Source organism: Amblyraja radiata, chromosome 18, assembly GCF_010909765.2.
Source record: "Amblyraja radiata isolate CabotCenter1 chromosome 18, sAmbRad1.1.pri, whole genome shotgun sequence".
NCBI lineage: Eukaryota > Metazoa > Chordata > Chondrichthyes > Rajiformes > Rajidae > Amblyraja > Amblyraja radiata.
The window spans coordinates 10676641-10698911 of record NC_045973.1 but is presented as its reverse complement, the minus strand read 5'-3'; the positions used below and the strand labels follow the sequence as shown (position 1 = coordinate 10698911).

Sequence of the window (22271 nt, the reverse complement as noted above, 5' to 3'; positions counted from 1 at the left end):
TCTCCTGCCTTCTCCCCATAACCTCTGACACCTGTACTAATCAAGCCGACCTCTAGTTCTTAAATTCCCTTCCTAAATGTCTCAGTTTCTTTACCATTTTCTCATATTCTCAGTTATAGATTTTGTTAATACTACATTTCGGATCCTAGAATCATAGAATGATACAATGTGAGTGGATTCATCTGTCATAGCACCCATGCTGTTTTTTTATGGAATCTCCAAATATTCCTGCTCTTCTTCTTCCCCTCAGCCCTATCCGGTTCCCTTTTCAATGTTATTAACAAATTGCTTCCTAAAGCCCATTGGAACTAACACAGGGCATCTCCATTTCATTAAGGTGGTAACTATAGTTGTAGGTATCTTACAGAGTTCATATTGAACCAACACATGTGAACACAGCCTTACTAGTTGGTGACTGTGCCAAAGTGAGACTCCATCTCATGCATTCCAGTTTAGAATTACTGAATTCAAGATTTATTCTGCTTTCATTACTTTTACTTTAAATCTGCCTAATTTACCACTCATTGTAATGTTTAAAGATTTTGAACTTTACTGTGAAATCTCCACTTAAAACATCTCCGCACCCACCCACCAGCCACTGTATAGTCTTTATATCTAAATATATTAACCTGCTCTCACCTGTCTGAAGAAAGGTCTCGACCCGAAACGTCACTTATTCCTTCACTCCAGAGATGCTGCCTGTCCCGCTGAGTTACTCCAGCATTTTGTGTCTAATCTGTTCTTCTCGACTTGTTGAAGAAAGCAATTGGGATATTTATGATTAATTGTTCCATTTGCCAAAATTAGTGGGAAAAATATCCATGTATAATGACTTAAAAAAAAAAAAAAATAATGACTTAAAAAAAAAATTCCCCACTGACTAGCAACCAAAATATATCTCTATGAAAACATTTTTCCATCAATATAATTATTTCACATCAGATTTGATTATACAGAATCCGTCTGAAGAAGGATCTCGATCCATAATATCGCCCATTCCTTCCTCCAGAATGCTGCCTGTCCTGCTGAGTTACTCCAGCATTTTGTGTCTGTCTTCGATTTAAACCAGCATCTGCAGTACTTTCCTATACAATATATACATATGTATTACCTATTGACATATTGAGATCATGCCACACAAAGCATAACAGACATGATTACATTTCTCTGAGCTAGATAGATAGATAGATAGATATAATTTATTGCCACACAACCAGGGTTGGTGGAAATTTGGGTTGTCAGCAGCAGTACAATAATAAAGAACACACAATAAAACTATAACACAAACATCCACCACAGCATTCATCACTGTGGTGGAAGGCACAAACATTTGGCCAGTCCTCCTCCATTTCCCCCCCGTGTACAGGACCAGAGTCCAGTCAGTCCAGGATCGGCTCTTCCTCACCGGAGACCGCGGCTTTAGATTGTTGTAGGCCGCAGGCCGGCGGTCGAGATTTAAAGTCCCCGCCGCAGTCAGAAGCACCGTAGACTGCAGGGCCGGCGGTCGAAGCTCCCCTCCGGGGGTGATGGTAAGTCCATGCCGCACCCGCGGTAGAAGTTGGCCGCGGGCCGGCAGTGATGGCTTCTTCTTCCCCCGGGTCCCCCACGAGGGATCCCGGGCTGTAGACGCCGCACCAGCTGGAGCTCTGCAGACCGCGGCTTCAGGCTGCGACTTCAGGCTGCCGGCTGCCCCGGGCCAGCGAAACGGAGCGCTCCCCTCCAGCGAGCCCCAGCGAGGGTCGCCCGCTCCACGCCGAGAGTCAACGCTGCGCCCGCCGCTGAAGCCCCGGGCGTGTCTCCGGGAAAGGCCGCGTCGATCCTTGATGTTAGGCCACGGGGTAGGCGACCTGGAAAAAGTCGCCTCTCCATGGAGGAGGCGACCGAAGCGGTTTCCCCCTTACCCCCCCACACCACCCCCCACACAAAACACACGAAGGAACATTAAATACATACTTTAAAACATACTAAAAAATAAAAATTACTTGTTGATTCAGATGTCCTTCATAATCTCCCTTAATAAATCCATGATTATTTTCTCATAGTCTTTGAAAGAGTTGAAACTGGCCACTCACTACTTTTGGTCTCAGGGTGTATTTTCATGAGTGCGATGTAAGGGTTAAAATGTGTCTTTGACAAAATGTGCAAGTTTGTCAGCTAACACCACCCAGGCTGAGAAAGTTTATTTTAGGAAAAATAACAAGTAAACAATGAGCCTTTGAGATCTGCAGCTGTAAAACATGTAGTATGCTCATTCAATGAGACCAACTTGTTTATCAAAGAAGGTGATTTGAACTAGCTTGGCGCCTATTGCAGTAAAATAGCTTTGTATGGTAAATAACTTGTTTCTATGTGGGAGGGTGGCTGATTTTTTTTTCAAATGTAGCTGGCAGCTGCTGTTTGTAGATTAGGAAGAAGCGGGGACTTATTTATTGATTATATAAATGTATCTGCAAGTGAGCTCATTAGATTTCATTAGGCCCTCCTCCATTGTCAGAGTAAGGCCAAATGCAAATTGGAGGAACAACACCTCACATTTTGCTTGAGTAACTTACACCCCAGCGGTATGAATATTGACCTCTAATTTCAAGTAACCCTTGCTTTCCCTCGCTCTCCATCCCTACCCCCATCCTAGTTCTCTGACTAGATTCACTGTCCTGATTAATTTTACTGTTTGTATGCCACCTTGTCACCTTCTCCTCAGCCAACAATGAACTATTGTACATTTCCTTTCTTCGATCATCGTCTGCTTTGATCTGTCCTTTTCATACCTTACCCTTCCATATCTCCAATTTCCGTCTCCCTTGACGCTCATTCTGAAGAAGGGTTTCGACTCGAAACGTCATCCATTCCTTCTCTCCAAAGAAGCTGCCTTTCCCGCTGAGTTGGTATTTTTGTGTCTACCTTCGGTGTAAACGAGCATCTGCAGTTCCTTCCTCCTCATGTAGGAATGCTGGTTTAAACTGAAGATAGGCACAAAATGCTGGACTGCGGGACAGGCAGCATCTCTAGAGAGAAGGAATGGGTGACGTTTCGGGTCGAGACTAGTCAGGGGAAAGGGGGACAAGAGATTTAGACAGTGATTTAGAGAGATAGAACAAATGAATGAAAGATGTGCAAAAAAAGTAATGATAAAGGAAATATGCCATTGTTAGCTGTTTGTTGGGTGAGAACGGGAATGCGGTGTGACTTGAGTGGGGGAGGGAGAGAGAGAGAGTGAATGAAGGGGTTACTTGAAGTTATAGAAATCAATATTCATACCTGGGCTGTAAGCTACCCAAGCAAAATATGAGATGTTGTTATTCCAATTTGCAATTAGCCTCACTCTGACAATGGAGGCGGCCTAGGCCAGAAAGGTCTTTGTGGGAGTGGGAAGGGGAATTAAAGTGTTTAGCAACCAGGAGATCAGGTAGGTCCAGGTGGACTGAGTGAGTCCTCCCCCACTCAAGTCGCACCAGGCTCCCGTTCTCACCCAGCAAACAGCCAACAATGGCACATTTCCCTTGCCATCCTCACTCTCCTGCACATCGCCCATCCACATATCTCCACATCACTGTTTACATCCCACGATTCCCCCTCCCCCGACCAGACCGAAGAAATGTCTCGACCCGAAACACCACCCATTCCCTCTGTCCAGAGTTGCCGCCTGTCCCGCTGAGCCACCCCAGCAACCCCTTGTTCGTCTTCGGTCCAAACCCGCATCTGCAGTTCCTTCCTACACATCCGTGAGTATAACAGGTAGTGCAAAGAGAGAAAGAGGAAGTTCCTTCCTACTCATTCGATTTCCCCTTGAACCGGGATCCAGAATGGCACCAGGACCCCAGACATCTCTATGTCAGGCCACTGTTAAGGAGTTCCCAGAGTGCAGAGAAAACGCATGAGACTCACTGTTTTATCGTTGTGTTTTAATAATTGTTTTTAAGTTTTATGTAGTTGAAGTGTTCTTTCCCTACCCTTGATACAAATACTCAAAACCTGCTTGTATCATTACAATGTGCTAATACTACTTATGTGGCACAGTAGTGCAGCAGTAATTAGTCCTGCTGCCCTACAGCACTACAGGCCAGGGTTCAATTCTGACCTTGGGTGCGATGTCTGTGTGGAGTTTGCATGTTCACCCTGTGCCCGTTGGGTGCTCCAGTTTCCTTGCACATCCCAAAGACGTGAGGGATTTTAAGGTTAATTGGTCTCTGTAAAAATTGCCCCTCGTGTTGGGTGTCGATGAGAAAATGGGATAATGTAGAACTAGTGTGAACTAGTGTGATTGGTGGTCAGCATGGATGAGTCTGTTTCTGTGCTGTATCACTTAAAAACAAGGAATTGGGGCAGAGCGAACTCAAATAATCTGATTTGTTTTTCCTGGGATATTTATTTGCTTTGCAATACCTTGTTATTTACATGCGTACCTCTTTTATTGCTACATTGGTGCAAACGTGACGCCATAGTTTTTTAATGACATTTTAAGTGTCTACTTTCTCGTCCGTGGCTACGTGTGGAATGTTTGTGCTTTATGTTTCTTGTTGGGTCATCTTAGTACACTGAATAGTGGGAATGTGCTCCATTTTATAATAACGTAGAATATGACTGGGGTGCTCCATATCTTAAACGGGATTGCTATCTATACAGAGAGAAAAAATGCATGTGGGGTATCATAGATGAAACCACTAGCGGCGACTATATTGCAAAGATATTTTACAAACCACACCGCCTTTTTGTTAATTACACCAGGGCATTAACTTGCAAACTATGGGATGTTCATTATTAAAAATTCAGTGTAGTTGACTGTATTTTGGATTCCATTAACACAAATAACATTTAACAAAATTGCACCATATAAATCCACGCTTACTTGTCCCTTTGCTAGCCGGTCATAAATAGCAATGAAAAAGGTCGTAAATCATACGTCGACAAAAGTGGAAACAGTAAACCTACAGGTTATAGTTTCCCTGTAATTATTAGCAAAAGTAGGAGATAGGAGTACAAGAGACTTTTCACCAGTAATTTGGGATTTTCAGCTATGTTACGATCTATAGCTGAGAGACGCCAATTTTTGCAAGAGTAAATTTGGGAAATATTATTTAGTTAGCAGGACAGGAAAAGAACTAGTTAATCACGACACACCCCCAATAATCATTTCTCAGGTGGCCACGTTACTGGTTGTGAATCCAGTTGCAGAACTTGAGAGCTATTGGGAAATGTTTGAACAGTCAGGTCATAGAAACATAGAAAATAGGTGCAGGAGGAGGCCGTTATAGCCCACTTTGCCAACTGGGCACAATGGGAAAATGCCAGGACCTTTTTGATGCCAAAAGATTATCGCTAAGTGGGTGAAGTTCACAAATTAAAGGAGTAGAATTAGGCCATTCGGCCCATCGAGTCTACTCTGCCATTCAATTATGACTGATCTCTGCCTCCTAATCCCATTTTTCTGCCTTCTCCCCGTAACCCTTGACACCTGTTCTAATCAAGAATGTATCTATCTTTGCCTTAAAAATATCCACTGACTTGGCCTCCACAGCCCTCTGCGGCAATGAGTTCCACAGATTAACTACCCTCTGATTAAAGAAGTCCCTCGTCACCTCTGGTCCTAGACTCTCCCACCTGTGGAAACATCATTTCCACATCCACTCTATATATGCCTTTCATTACTCTGTAGGTTTCAATGAGGTCCCCCTCAACCTTCTAAACTCCAGCGAGTGCTGTCAACGCTCATCATATGCTAACCCACTCATTCCTGGAATCATTTGTGTAAACCTCCTCTGGACCCTCTCCAGAGCCAGCACATCCTTCATCAGATATAAGGCACTGCCCGACAACCTTGTTTGACAGCCACATATCATGTTAGAGACCATTGGGCAAATAACAAGGGTTATACATTGTCCATTCAAAACACACCAGTGTTATTCCCTCAGCTGCAAACATTTTTCACAATTCAATAATGTGATTCCTCTATATGAGGGGAGATCATAAAGTCGTGCAGAATTCTCTTAATAATGTAAAGTCTTAAGTAACGGTAGGATTCTTGATCCATGTGCCACCATTGGTTACTCTAGGAAAGCCAGTGCATTATGCAGCTTAAGGTAGGGAATGTGGAAAGTAGTAACATTAAAAAAAAAAAAGATTTTCATAAACATCCCACAGATGTTGCTCTTGGATAAAACGTAAAGACAATGACCTAGTCTGTTGAGGTTATACGACAGATAGAAACAAGGAACTGCAGATGTTGGTTTTCAAAAAATGACACAAAGTGCTGGAGTAACTCAGCAGATCAGGCAGCATCTCTGGAGAACATGGAAAGGTGACTGTCCAGGTTCTGACCCAAAACATCACCTATCCATGTTCTCCAGAGATGCTGTTTGGCCTGCTGAGTTACTCCAGCACTTTGAGTCCTCTTTTAGGTTATAAAACGTTTCTCGGGCCATCTTGGCAGTGGAGGCTTTGGTTGAGCGTTGCAGTGCTCTGCTTGAATATGGGCTTTGGATGCGTATCTTGAACCAAAACTGTAGGGAATAGATATTGTTACCAAGCAGACAGCCTTAAACATCTATGCTGGTCTGCATAAAATGAAGGATTGGCACAATTCCAGTGCATTATTATAAACTACAAAGGACATGGGCATTCATCAAATTGATTCCATCTATATTGTGGCAATCTCACATGCACCTGCTGAACATTGATGGAGAGAAAACCTCTTTGTATCATGAAGATAGCTGGTCTATTGACCTCAATGTTGTTTGGATGCAATCAGTGACACCAAATGCTGTTGGGGACTGGTCAATATATGCAGCGTGCAGTACCATCCCTACCTGCTTCTGGCTGTTTCAGTTATGATTTTGTGAGATATTATCAGTTGTGGCCTTTATTCACAGACAGCAAACCGATTAATGGAGAGATTCAGCCTTATCCTCCTTAATAAAATGGTGTAACAGTGTGCGGTCGTGTTTTACAGACCCCAAGGACTGTAGAAAACTTTGTTTCATTGAGTTTTAGAAACTTCAAATACAACTCTATGAGGTCAACCCCTTTTGCTGGGGGAATTCTTTTTCCGAGTTGCTGCAGCTGTAATTAAGAGGCAGTGTTAATGTTTATCATCTACTGTTGCCAATACTTCGGAGGTAGTTGAGCATTGAAATAAAATCGCCAAGGCTTTTTCCACCAGCAGCAACAGTATTGCAATTAAAGTTGACTCCACAAGCATCTCCACATTAATTTCTTGCATTTTCCTGTAAATAACAGTGGATGTGTCAGTTACTGATCTGAATCAGTTCTTTCAGAAGGACATCAAGAGTCTTATGATCTGCATATGCATTGTATTGTGAGTCCTCTGCCATTTTGCATGTGGCCAGCCAAATCAAGGTCCCCTCAATAAGAAAAACAAATTGACCTTAGGCACAAAATCAGTGGTGCCTGTTCTTTTGGAATTTTGATCTCCGTACAATCTATTGCATCTAGAAATTTTAATTAGGGAAATTGTATGGAGCTATATATATATATATATATATATATATATATATATATATATATACACACACACACACACACACACACACACACACACACACACACACACACACACACACACACACACACACACACACACATATATATATATATATATATTTTAATTATTAATTTATTGAACATGTTAAAAAATACAAACACAAATAAACTTGTAAGCAATAAAAAAATAAAATAAAACGCAAAGGAAAACAAACAAATAAGTAACTCAAATAATACAAATAATATCGTTCATGTTCAAAAGGGGTAAGAAGAAGTTCAAAAACTTTTCTGGTCCTACCCCCTCTTATTGTCTATACATTTTCATGGAAAAACAGAATAATGGGAACAAATGGACCCAAAATCTGTTGAACAGTCCACGAACAAGAAATAACCAAACAGAAAAGAAAATCACTGGTCCAGCTCATAACCATTCAATCTTTTGTTTCTGAAGAGTGTTTTTAGTTTGAATAGAGTCTTACATTTTTTCAGCTCATCATGGCAGTTATTCCAGAGACTAACACCCTTTGCTGTAATGCAATGGAGTTTTGCATTAGTTCTTATTGCCGGTTTTTCGAATATATAGGTTCCTCTCAGGTTGTGTTTGCTTTCTCTCCGTTGGAACAACCCCTGGATATTACAAGGCAATTGCTGATTAGCTGCTTTGAACATAATTTGGATAGTTTTATACACACATACATATATATATATATATATATATATGTGTGTATGTATATATATATATATATGTATGTATGTGTGTATAAAACTATCCAAATATATATATATATATATATATATATATATATATGTGTGTATGTATATATATATATATACATACACACGTGCGCACACACACACACACATATACATGCATATATATACATACATATATCTGATATCCACTGATTACATACCTCACATGCATTAATCATTTGAATTAAATATATATACTTGCATATATAAATGCATCTTGCAGGCTTACATTCCACAATAGTGCATCAAAGGCAATTGTTCAAAGATAAATCCAAAAACAGATAGAGAAAGCTTAATGGTCGATGGCGGATCACATTGGTAAAGGTCGGTAATGTGTCCATGGTACATTATAGCTATATTATTTGAAGTCTACTGTGGGTGACTTTTGTGCACAATTGCTTAACGCAGCATCTCTTTCAGCTAGATCGCTAACGACGCCAATACTATGTTGACTAGGGCAAGTTGTAGCAATGTTGCAAATATTCTGTGGGACCTATTATACGGCATGCACCGATTATTTTGGGCATCTGATATTTATGTGCCTTAAATACCTTGTTTCTGAGAACCCTAATATACATGAATGGTTCATTTATTGAAACAAGCAGGTTGCGTCAAGTATTGGTTGAGTGCGTAAATCTGAATGGTGCATCAGTGAAGGCCTCTAACAAGAGAAGGCATATAACATGTGGCACAGAATTAGTTCATGCAGCCTCAAGTCTGTTTCATTTGAGCCCCTGAGAGCAGCTGATCCCAAGTTCCTGAGCAATATGAGGTTTACTAAGAAGTGCGACAGAAAAGGAAAGAATTGATGGCAAAAATTCAAGTGGAAATCACCGAGAAAAGAACCTGTAATTTTAACAAGCAAATACCTGCATGGCTGCAGATGTTAGCTTGTCAAATACTTAAAACAAATGATTGAAAAAGAATCCTATCTCTTTCAAAAAGTAGTGTTACGTTTGGTCGCCTTGAAATGATGTGCGTATCTTGTTATTGTACAGCTATTGTACAGTGTTGTGCCTTATTCCAAATTGGATGTCATTGGGGTGTTGATGGATCAAGAGACATTTCAGTTTGGATACCCTGAAGGGTTTTGTGGCATGTGTGTGAATTGCTACATTTGACATGCCCTCCACTTTTGAAGTTATCAGCAGTGCTGTTGACCGTTCCCAAAGTACACGAGTAACACAAGATACAGGGGTTCATTTATTCCCCTGTTGGGCTATGTACAGAAAAATAGCTGGTCCCTACCTAGAAACATTCCCAACGCGTAAGATACTTGAATGAGGTGTTAATCGTGATTGCCAGCGTGGTACAACTCAGATGGCTGAGGATCCGGGTCGGACAATACTGGACATACTTGAGTTACAGCCTCGTGCAAAGTGAGGCCTGTCGTAGCCAGGTAATCAGTCAAGGATCTAGTTTAGTCTGCGTTGTGTGTATTTGCCACATATCCCTTCTTCACTCCTCCACAAAATGAATATATTTAATTAAATTATTCAAATTAATAAATTACCAACACGCTCTCAGAAAATTCCAGTGCTATTGATTGTGTAAGTGCCATGGCAATATGTTCCATTTACCTCCATATTGATAGTGCATTAGACTTGCCATTTACCATTTTTGCCTAGATACCTGTTTCTCACCAACCTTTGAGTGTTCCATGAATTGGCCTTATGAGCTGTAAATAATAGCCTTGGAAGTAAATATGCATGGCACAGAGCATTTGCAAGACTCACTTGCTTGTTATCATTCTTCATCTTCTTGCGTATGGCGTGCACAGCCTAAAGTTGTAGGACAACTTGTTCTATTTGATCTTATTTGATTGTGCACGCCAGGTTGATTGCATTCGTCGAAACAGGGCGGACCACGTGAAGGTTGCAATCTACCACCCCGCTTTTTATCATTTTAGAGATGGCACACATGTCAGTGCCTTTAAACTATTCTGTGCGATGTTATGTAGGAAACAAGCCCTACGAGATGCTAACACTGAAGACAAACTGCATAGCATCAAGCGATGAGATTAATTACATTACTGTTGAAGTTTATTTTCATTGTATGCTTTGTAGGTTTCAATGGCTGAAAATAACATACCTCTATACACTACTGCTTCCATGGGAAATGCCACTGTAGCCACAATGGTGAGTGCGATCCATGAGGAGCTAAATGGTGCAGTGGAGCATTCAAATAGCAACGAGAGTGACAGCAGTCCAGGACGTTCCCCACTGCAAACAATGTGAGTATTTCAGTCTTGCTTCTGCTCGCTTCTTTGCTTGAATCATTTTTAAAAATTCAATAATCTTCTCTAGGGTGGTCAGAATCGCAGAATGGATGGTTGCATGGCAAGGAACTGATGCCTCGTTTATCTGTCCTATTTTTCCTTCTCTGTCGGTCTATTACCATGTATTCCCTTTTGTAAGCCAAAGACTCAAAGATATGAGCAGTCACTTATAACAGATAACACAAAAGCCAACTGAGAGTTTGTGCAGTTGTGCCAAATATTAGCCATTTATTTCTGACTTACTGCTATTTTGACTGAGGCACGGATATTGTTACAGATACCAACTGCCCTTGGTTCCTTTGCCCAAGTAGCCATATTCATAATGAGTACAGAGAAGACCACACACTTCTGCATACTCTTATCTATATTGGCAACAACAACGATTATCTACAGCCTCCTTCAGAAAATATCATTATACGTTTTTGTTAGTTTTCACCAAAATATGGTCAATATTCAACGGCCTATCCTTCAAGAATTCGACTTTATGCAATGGGTTCTGGTTGGATTAGGTGTATATTCTGATCGGTTTGGGTCTTGCCATGCCCCAAAGCTGACCACTGTGAGAGCAGATGACTCACATTTCATGGGTACCAAGCCAGCAGGACAGTAGAGCTTGTTGACAAGGAACTGCAGATGCTGGTTTCCAAAAAAAGACACGAACATGCTGGAGTAACTCTGCGATCAGGCTCGCTGAGGTACTCGAGCACTTTGTGTCAGACTGTAGAGATTCATTGCCACGGAAACCATATGCACATCAGCACATTGTATTTTTAATCCATTTGTCTGTCTTCTTATCGGGTCCACATCACAAGATTAGAAATTGTTCGGCCAGAGCAGAACACACTTCTCAGCATCCGCATACAATTGCATCTTGTGCTTCTTGTGCGTGGTGGTGGAAAGATTGGTGGAAACAGGGCCGCAACGTGAACGCTCTTTCCTTGACCCCATTTCAGCAAAAATAAATTTAAATGAAAAATGATTTCACTTAAAATTGAAGAACTCGGCATGTTGTGTACCAATTTATTTTGATACCCTTCTAATAGTATGCACACCACTTCTACAATCAATGGTTTGGATCAACAGTAAACCACAGCCACCACCTTTCTCTGCTGACGTAACATGTAACTGACCACTGGCAAATATATTTGTGGGCTGTGTATGTACCTTGTCCTTTCATAACAAGGCCTTGACCTCCATTCACTAACTCCCAGGCACTGCAACTGTGCTCAGGAAGCTAACATGTGGGGACTTCCAAGTACAAAACCATATCCTACCACACCCCAGTTCATGTCTGCTTCATGTTCTAACATGCTGCACCACCCAATACAGAATGTTCTGAAGAAAATGATGCGCCCTTTTTAACGCTGAGTTTGGTTGCTTGTAAATGCTTTCTAAAAGGGTTTCATTTTCACCAAAGTACATTTCTGTGTGAGTTGTACACCATTTTTATTTGATATTGTTGTGTGTGGTTTTTTTTGGCTGCTGCAACTGTAAGAACCAATAGTAACTTTAAAACAAAATGGTGTGGCGTTCTCAAAAATGCAAAAGATTCGATCCCAACTATAGTGCGGCACGGTGGCGCCGCGGTAGAGCTGCTGCCTTACAGCGCCAGAGACCCGGGTTTGATCCGGACTATGGATGCTGTGTGTACGGAGTTTGTACGTTCTCCCTGTGGGTTTTCTCCGGGTGCTCCGTTTTCCTCCAACACTCTAAAGACATGTTTGTTGGCTAATTGGCATCGGCAAATTGGCCCGAGTGTGTAGGACAGACAAAGGACAAAGGACATTTATTGGCACATACACCCATTGGTGCAGTGAAATTTGAGTTGCCATTTGCAGCACACCAATAAAAATAAAACACAACATTAAAGAAGAAATTAACAATAAACATAAAAATATCCCCCCACAATGGTTCCCACTGTGAGGGAAGGCAGCAAAGTCCAGTCCTATTCCTCTTGTTCACCCCGTGGTCGAGGCCCATATGAGGCCTCCGCAGTTGCCACAAAGCCAACAGTGCTAGAGAACTAGGTTATCACTGGGTTATCCATCGGCATGGATTCAGTGGGATGAAGGGTCTGTTTCCATGCTCTATCTCTGAAGTGTAAAATCTAAATCTGGTTTGAAGTTCATGCTGGATTTTAACTTTGACAAGAATTGTAAAGGAACACCTATTAAATTTTAGATTTTTAGAAACATAGAAACATAGAAAATGGGTGCAGGAGTAGGCCATTCAGCCCTTTGAGCCTGCACCGCCATTCGATATGATCATGGCTGATCATCCAACTCAGTATCCCATCCCTGCCTTCTCTCCATACCCCCTGATCCCTTTAGCCATAAGGGCCACATCTAACTCCCTCTTAAACATAGCCAATGAACTGGCCTCAACTACCTTCTGTGGCAGAGAATTCCACAGATTCACCACTCTCTTAAAAATGTTTTAAATGATAGGATGAAGACTTTACCACCCTGCTGGCAATAGGAATGTTTACATTTCTGGTACTTTTTCATTACAAGGCTACATACCAGTGTTTAAAGGTTGAAAGTGATCAGAAGCTTTTGCTGTTGTTGCTGTCATAAGATCATAAGTGATAGGAGTAGAATTGGCCACTCGTCTAGAATTGGCCATGAAGTCTACTCCGCCATTCAATCATGGCTGATCTCTCTCCCTCCTAACCCCATTCTCCTGCCTTCTCCCTATAACCTCTGACATGTGTAGTAATCGGGAATCTATCTATCTCCGCCTTAAAAATATTCACTGATTTTGTCTCCACAGCCTTCTGTGGCAAAGAATTGCGCAGATTCTCCACCCTCTGACTAAAGAAATGTATCCTCATCTCCTTCCTAATAAAACGTACTTTAATTCCGAGGCTATGACTAGTCCTGGGCTCTCCCACCAGTGGAATCATCCTCTCCACATCGACTCTATCCAAGCCTTTCACTATTCTGTACATTTCAATGAGGTCCCCCCTCATTCTTCTAAACTCTAGCGAGCACAGGTCCAGTGCTGTGCTCACTTTCATTGCCTCTATTAGACATCGCAAACTTGTGTCGTTGCAGCTACAGCAGAACAGTGAATGAATCTGTCAGTAAATCCAAGTAAACCATTTTTTTTTTCTTATTAATCTTCCTCATTTACTGCTTGTATGTGATCTTGGAATCATAGCATGTTGGAAAAGGCTCAGAATATTTTAAACTTTGCTCTTGGTATTCTTTGAAGGAATCACGCGTGTAGTTGTGACTGCACAAACGAGAATGATGAAAGCTGATTGAAGATGAACAACTGTCATGTTAGCGAGTGCCATTCTGTAATGAGTGCTTTTAGTGGCAGAGCTGGAAGCATATGTAGTTCCACAGCTAGGTTCTATTGTCGGTCAGAAAAATAATAGAAGTTAAATAGTAGAATAATTGAATCTTGCAGAAACACATAAAATTCTTAAGGGATTGGACAGGCTAGATGCAGGAGAAAAAAAATAAGGGTTCACACAATAATGGTTAGGCCATTTGGGACTGAGATGAGGAAAAAGTGTTTCAGCCAGAGAGTTGTGAATCTGTGGATTTCTCTGCCTCAGAAGACAGTGGGGGCCAATTCATTGGATGTTTTCAAGAGAGAGTTAGACTTAGGGCTAACAAAATCAAGGGATATGGGGGAGAAAGCAAGAACATGGTACTGATTGTGGATGATCAGCCATGATCATATTGAATGACGGTGCTGGCTCAAAGGTCTACTCATGCACCTATTTTCTATGTTTCTAAGTTGGTGAGGCAATTTAGAGTGTTGTTTTTAGTTCTGGGCACCATGTTATAGGAAATAAATTGTCAAGCTGGAAAGGGTAGAGAGAAGATTTACGAGGATGTTGCCAGGACTCGAAGGTTTGAGCAATAGGGTAAGGTTGAGTAGGCTGGGACTCTATTCCTTGGAGCGCAGGTGGATGAGCTATAATCTTTTAGAGATGTATAAAATCATGAGAGGAATAGTTCGGGTAGATGCACAGAGTCTCTTGCCCAGAGTAGATGAATCGAGGACCAGAGGACATAGAGTTAAGTTGAAGGGGAAAAGATTTAATAGGAATCTGAGGGGTAACTTTTTCACACAAAGGGTGGTGGGTGCATGGAACAAGCTGCCAGAGGAGGTAGTTAGGGCTGAGACTATCCCACATTTAAGAAACAATTAGACAGGTACATGGATAGGACAGGTTTAGAGGGATATGGACTAAACGCGGGCAGGTGGGACTAGTGTAGCTGGGACATGTTAGCTGGTGTGGGCAGGTTGGGCCGAAGGGCCTGTTTCCATTCTGTAACTAATAACTATTCAAACCAGCGTGAGAATACCAATGCACAGTGGCAATGATTAGAGCTAAGGTGGCCTGCAGCAAAGTATTGTTTTTTTAATATAACCTGGATAGAGTGCAATATTTTGCATCGTTTTGCATAGCAAATGATTCTGATAACAACACAGCCACTCAAAACAAAGGTGTTGAATAATTCTGCCCGCAGCCACTGGAAACCCAAAAGTTGTAATAAATTCTGTGGAATAAAACTGATCATTCACTTCCTTGCATTATAAGCTTAAGATAATAGGCTGCAAACAGCACCATTTGCCAAGCATTAATGCTGGCTCCTATGAAAGGCTTCATGATTTATAGATCACTCTTAAAATATCAAAAGGAAAATTAATAGGAGCATTATAGTACCAGACGGCGATATAATGAGCGCATATATAACAGTGTGAAGTAATGGGAGATTGCTGCTCATGCTATATGAATGGTATTGAGGACAGAGTTTTGAAACAGGAAGGGTAAGGCAGGATGGGTGGGTGTGCAGTCCCTCTGGGCGTTAGGTATTTATAGGGATTATTGAGCAAATTCCCCCACAGCTGATGCTTGGAAAAATGCATCATATGGCAGGCAATCTATAGCACTGCCTGTTGTTTAAAGACAAACAGCAACATATGTGTGATTAGATGTTATGATTAATTGGTGCGGTTTGCTGCATCTTGTACATCTGCTTTGCATTGTAAGATTTGAATCTGACGCAAAAATGAATCCAGAAGTTGCATTCTAATTTAAAGTCAGGGTTTAACGATGTGTTCAATTCAGCGAATGTAAGTGATGGTGTGTGTATGCGTGCGTGTGTGTGTGCATACGTGTGTATGCGTGTGTGCACGCTCTACAGGTTTAGGTTTTCGTGTGAAGTCGTGGTACATGTTGTTTTGTGGACGGCAGTTGCCAGAAGCACCAGAATCTTTGACTGCTTTCTTTCTTGTTTATTGGGTGACATCTGGTATGTTTGTGCATGAACAGTGGCGCAGATAAAAATCAACTCTGCTTTGTACCTGGTGTGAAAAATACCCTGATGAAGTGCTGCGGAAGAATATGCAATACGGTGGTTATGTCAGATCACTCTCTATCATGGTGACATTCTTTGAAAGCTTCTCATGTGCCGTTGAAAGCTTTATATACATACACTTTTTACACACATCAGTAGCAATGCACATATTGTCGAGTGAGGCAGGCACTCATGGTGGGTGAAAACAAGTTTTTGAATTTCTTTGTTAATCTCAGAAATACTGGGATGTACACATCCAGTGCAGATTAACGATTGCATCAAGATGACAGTTAAAGCCTGACATGGTTCGAAGTTAGCTGCACATCACGTTGGGATAGATGGGACAGGCAGCATCTCTGGATAGAAGGAATGGGAAACGATTCGGTTCGAGACCCTTCTTCGGACTGAGAGTCAGGGGACAGAGATAAGGAAGGGAAAGGTGTGAAAACGAGACATCAAAATAGATAGGGAATTAGATTAAGGAAAACGGAGAACAGATCATTGTTCGCTAGGAGAAGGTGACAACAAAGCAAACAGAGATAAAATGTAACCAGGAGGACAGTCAAACTGGTCAGAGAACTGGGAGAGAGAGAGGGAAAGCAAGGGTTACTTGAAGTTAGAGAAGTCAATATTCATACTGCTGGGGTGTAAGCGTGTTGTGTGTATCTTCGGTGTAAACCAGCATCTGCAGTTCCTTCCTACACAATCACATTGGTATGTTGTGTACATTGGCAAAACTACATCAAACCTCCAAACATGGAGTTGTGTTGAAAGTCATTCTCTGTATAAATCAACCATACAAATAGATTTTTTTTTAGAAGCAAATGCAGCAGATATAACCATGGAAAAGTACAAAGTGGGGGAGCGGCCGTTACTACAGGGAGGTTAAGCACAACAAGGTTTACTGGTGACGGGAGAGAGAGGCAGCGCGCTGAGGGGAGGGCGAAAGAGTCCGATTTATTGCACCTTTTTCAAAGAGATAAAGAAGTGAATATCTGTAACGAGTTGATTGTTTTGAAAGCAACAAGGGCGGCCTCTGTTTCTCCCACTTCACTTCCTGTTTTAAGTGCATAATAGTTAAGCCAAAGAAACAAAATCATTTTGAACACACTGTCTTATTTCAATTCTAGGCACTCAGGAAGGCGCTGTTTGCTTACTGGCATGTTTACACGAGCATGCTGACATAGCTTGCCCAAAATCTATTTGTGTTTCTGACTAGATTGTTGTAAATGTGATTTACACAAGAAATTTTTCAATTGTTATCACTGTGGTTTCATAAAATCAACCTGCGTTCTCCCTATGGGTTATTCATGTGCTATTCAGTAATGAGAATTTGGCAGATCTCATCTCCTTAGTGCATCCCTTGCCCAGTCCAAGGGCTGGGATCATGTTCCGCCTTGTTTACAACTGACAGCATTATTATTCTCGTTAGGAATGCAGTTTCTTATCACACTGTTGTGTTTAGCAGGCTTTTTCCCCTCAGCCTATGTTTCCTGGCAGTGCTTTTCTTCCATTATTGACAGTTTGTAAAAATATGCATTAATTTGGAGTTTAAAGCATGTATCATGGTGTCTGGTTGCTGTGTTTGGCTGAAGTTGATTAATGATAGAACCTCACTCAGGGTCATCCTCTGGAGAAAAGCCTTACAGGTTCTGCATGTTAACTAGAACAGCATTATACACAGTGATCAGCTTCCACGAGATGCTTGACAAACAGGGGCTTTGTTGCACCTACTCTCATTTAATTTGCGTTTTCTGCATATTGTAAATCTATTGTTTTATTTAGTTAAAAAATCATTTGTTATGTAAATTTTTTTTTAGAGTTTATGTTTCCAGTTCCTATGCTCTTCTCACTCGATTTTTATTTTTAAAAAGCGCCATCCGCATTACTTACTTTACTAATCTTTTCACTAAAAGACCCACGGACGGGTACGTGGATGGGACATGGACCAAATGAGGGCATATGGGTCGGCATGGAGGAATCAAACCGAAAGGCTTGTTTCTGTAGATAGACTCAAAGTTTAGTTTAGTTTAGAGATACAGTGCGGAAACAGGCCCTTCGGCCCACCGAGTCCGCACCGACCAGCGTCACTAACACTATCCACACACACTAGGGACAAATTACATTTTAAATTACATTTATAGCAAGCAAATTAACCTCCATACGTCTTTGGAATGTGGGAGGGAACTGAAGTTCTCGGAGAAAACCCACGCAGGTCTCGGGGAGAACGTACAAACTCCGTACAGACAAGCACCCGTAGTCGGGATCAAACCCGGGTCTCTGGCGCTGTAAGGCAGTAGCGCCACCGTGCCGCCCTTGGAGTAAGTGTTGGATTAATTAAGCGGGTCAAGGCAGCATCTCTGGAAAAAGGGGATGGGTGATGTTTAGGGTCGGGACCCTTCAGACTGCTGAAACAGGCTTCAGGGCCTGGTTCTGTGCTATATGACATGGTTCAGTTATACACAGTTTTTCATGGTCTGTTTTTTATTTAAACAGGTATCCTATCCATGTTAAGGAAGAGCCAATAGACCCAGAGGATATGGAAGGCCCCTTGTCCTTAGTGACAACAGCAAACCATAGTCCAGAGCTGGACAATGACAGAGAATTTGAAGAGGATCCAGGGAATGAAGACATGGAATGAGCATGCTTGCCATCATTTCCTGAGATGAAGATTAAACGAAAAGAAAGCTTGTCAGACTTACCTGTGAAATCTCTCCCTAATGTGGCAGTTTGGAGGAATTTTCAGCCCCTTTTTGACAAAGTAATGAAATGTTTTAAATGACTTTTAGTGCCATTAAGAATCCCATTGGGGAATGTTTCTGATTTTTTTCTACTTTTTGTTGGAAAAAAAGGAATTTGTATTCTACGTACATTGGATGGACTTGTTTGGTACTTGGGATTTTCCTCTCCTGAAGTCAACATCAGAGTTGAAAGTTACTGAGCTGTATTGTCACCCTCACAAGACTGTACAGCCAACGTCGAACTGCAGTTCTGCCAAGTTGGACTCATAGGTCTGATCAAAACTGTTAAAATTGTTCAAACTGCAGGTGGAACTCTTCCCCAGAACTTGCATATTCAAAATGGAAGAGCGAGGCTAAAACAGAGTTGCACAGTCCTGGAAGTGGATTGTTTTAATATCACTGCCTTCAATCCACATTTGTTTTCATGGGGTAGGGGAGAAGGGAAATAATTTGTGAAAAATAATTTGCTGAAATTTTATTGTATCACTGCTTCTGCTGCACACAAGCAGTTTTATAATTGTAGGCCACAGGCCTTTGGACAACCTCATTAAGTTCTATGTTCAGCATTAGTGGTTGAATGTTGAGGTTTTTTTTTAAGAAAACCAATGGGCCAAAATGCCTCGCATCAGTTTGTTAGAGGTTCAGTAGCTTTTCTGTCATCCACTCCCCTTTAACTTCACTGGGATTATTATTTTAAAAAAAATACACAGTTCAACCTCAGGCCAGTTTTCATTGCGTGCACAGTTTCACAGTACTGCTCATTTTGTCCGTCTTGGGTCGGCAATCAGCGAGCACGACTTTTTAAGCGTCGACTGGCAGAGCCAACATTCGAAACTCCAGAGAACGGTTTACTTTGAGGAAAGATGCCACCAGTGAACAAGGGGACAGAATGACAGAGAAGAATCGCATTTAGTGACTATCCCTTATCTCCAGCGTGTGCACCAGAAACCTATTCCTGTTGTTCAGGTTCAGCAAGGAGATAACCGGAGTTGAAAGCAAGTAGAACATGAAAATATGTTGTCTGTATAAATGATAAGTTACACTGCAGTTTAAGCTTTTTTCAGTTACGGTTTTCATGTCCAGTGCTGTGTTAAGTAGCTCAATAGAGATTTTGTTATTTCAGCAAAACTTAGAAAAGTCTGCAGTAGGTATCAAAATAGAAAACCTGTCACTAGAGCTTATCTTGCAAGCTGATTGTGATGCTGAAGCAAACTTTACGTACAGACGGTAATTCTGTTAAATATAGGTCATTGAATTCTTTTCCAATACGCTTAACATCTTTCCTGTCTCAAGACTGCGACTGGTCACTTTTCTGTCACTTTCCCCCCAACCCCACTCTCATGTATTTATTTAGGACTATATAGGTTGTCAGTTGAAAAAAAAAAAGCTTTCCGAGCTTTTATTTATTTTTCCTGTTTTTTGTTAAAAATCAGATAATTTTTCTGAGATTACCAAAGATGATCTTAAAAGGTAAATTATGTTCTCTGTTTGACGCTTTATCTGATGAAGCCAAATATCCTCTTATTGTTGATCAAAAGAGGTACCAGAATCTAGAGGGAAATGGCTAAAAATGGACTGATGCACAGATGCTAACCTGTGATGTTAAAGTCTCCTTTTAACAATGTCTGGAGCGGGCCAGGTGGATGTTTCAACCAAAGGTATTATCTCTGAAAATCCAGATTTTTTGTTTTCCTATACTGAATTACGTTTTTGTTTTTGCTCACTCACTGTCGGGAATTTTAATTGTAGAAATTGGTGACCAAAGCAGGGAATTATGGCACTAGGGCCACAAAACAAAGGGAGCAAGCAGTCCACGGGAGGAAGGTGAATGTAGAACTTTTCTGTGCAGATGAGAGTAGTGCGGAAGATGCAAGATTCCAATGGGAATACAGAGAGCAAAGGAATAGCTTCCAAGAGAGAACTGGACCACATTTATAGTCTTTTTAGGTTAAAAAAAAAATGTTCATTGTGGAGGCTGTATTTGAAAGATGGTGTGTGACTTTTGTTTGGAGACCAATCTACTTTTTGCCAAGTTTACTTATTTTTGGTTTACTTTGGCACACTTCAGCAAAAAAATAGAAAAATGTTTGTTTTGTTTCCACGTTTGCCATTTAAAAAAAAAACACTCCTGTGCACTCACTAGCTTGGTACAAGAGACATTGCAGCAGTTATTTTTCAGCATAATCCAAAATTCTGTTAACTGGGCAGTCTGTGGTCTTTTGATATATATTTGTAACGGCATCCCAGGCAGCTTCTTGAGGATGTACAGGCAGTTGCTAAATGGGATCATGAGAAAAAACCCCATGCTTTCAAACTGAGTGGCCTGTTGGTTCGTTCCGTATGAGGGAAAAGGATGGTTAGATTAGTACATTCTCAGCATGTGTAGCTAGACATGACTAAAGTTAACAGCATGAGAAACTGTTCGTACGCATACCTCAGTTCAGACTTTTAGGGAATGACAAATAAAACATTTCACTCAGTTGCACTTAGTTGTATGTCTTGCATGTTTAGTCTAAAGACTAGCAAAAGTAGAGCTTGCATATCTAGCAGGTGCCACAGCCTTTCAGCAGCATCAACTCTGAACCTCAGGCTCTTTATGTACAGGATTTCAATGACTGAACCTTGTCACCATATCCGTTTGGATATACAGTTGCTTCTAAAGGGTGGGGGGTTTGTTACATTGTACATAAATATCCCAATGTGTTGGTGCAAGCCTTTGTCTTTTCTGTTTCTTTCTAAACACTGTTCTTTTAAACAAAAACAAAAAAAGTCTGTTCAAATCACATTTGCTTTTTGTGCAACTGCATTGTATTGACTATATTAAAAAAAAGAAAGCTTTGAAATCGACTGTATGTATTGAAACTGCAAAATGTTCTGCACATGTATTTTACTTATTAACCCCTTGCTTTGAGAATAACAGAAGACATTTGCTGACATTGGGAGGAAATCCCTTACTTTTTTTTTGCTATAACTGTAGTACAGTTGACAGAGTTTTAAGTTACCATTGAACGAAGCATTTTGTACAGTTTTGTGTTAGGCTGTTTTGATACTTCTGGCTTACAAAGGTCCAGTCACTGCCCTCTGCAGCTGTCTTACAAGTTTGAAGGATTTGAAGAAGACAGTTTAAAAAGTCATTTCTCTTCCTGCTGTGGTGAATACTTAGCATGATGAATTCCAGGGCTAGTCGCAGTGAAGTCATGATTAATAAAACTGGGGAGTCATTTTTTTTTTTTTTTTTTTTTTTTTTTTTAAAAGAACTTTACAAGGTGCCAAGATGTAAAGATAATTTGTTACGTGCTTTTTCTCTAAGAAAAGCACACATTATCATGATCGAAGTACCATGATTCAGGTAGCTTCAATGTCAGGAATGAGAGACGCAGCCTTTACACTGTCAAAAGCCAGTGAATGGAAAATCTGTTTCTTAAAGGGTTGTTTCGAAAATGGTACAGATTGAGGACATTGTGTTATCATGGTGCTTTGAATGTTGTTGCTGCCAGTTAAGAGATTATTGTAGAGGCATACAGGAACTCATTCCTTACATCAGTGTAATCCATCATTCCATGTCTGTTGATGCAGACAATAAAAAATTTCATGTGTGTAGTCAGTACTAATTACTGACATTAGCATTCTTAAATGCAATAAAAATGCTGGTTGTTCACACTGTTTGCAGTGTTGTCA

General features: G+C 41.0%; 1 protein-coding gene across 12 annotated transcripts in view; it reads left to right on the top strand.

Moving 5' to 3' along the window:
- The window catches only part of foxp1 (forkhead box P1), a 486565-nt gene extending 464314 nt beyond the window's left edge, over positions 1–22251 (top strand). For 11 of the 12 annotated variants that reach the window (XM_033036704.1, XM_033036702.1, XM_033036701.1 and 8 more), the window contains 2 exons: positions 10317–10483; positions 18349–18493. In XM_033036704.1, coding sequence (XP_032892595.1) covers positions 10317–10483; positions 18349–18493 — 312 coding nt within the window. Of the gene's footprint in view, positions 1–10316; positions 10484–18348 lie in introns of all 12 variants that reach the window. The other variant, XM_033036706.1, reaches the window with a different exon arrangement.
- The last annotated feature ends 20 nt before the right edge of the window (positions 22252–22271 follow it).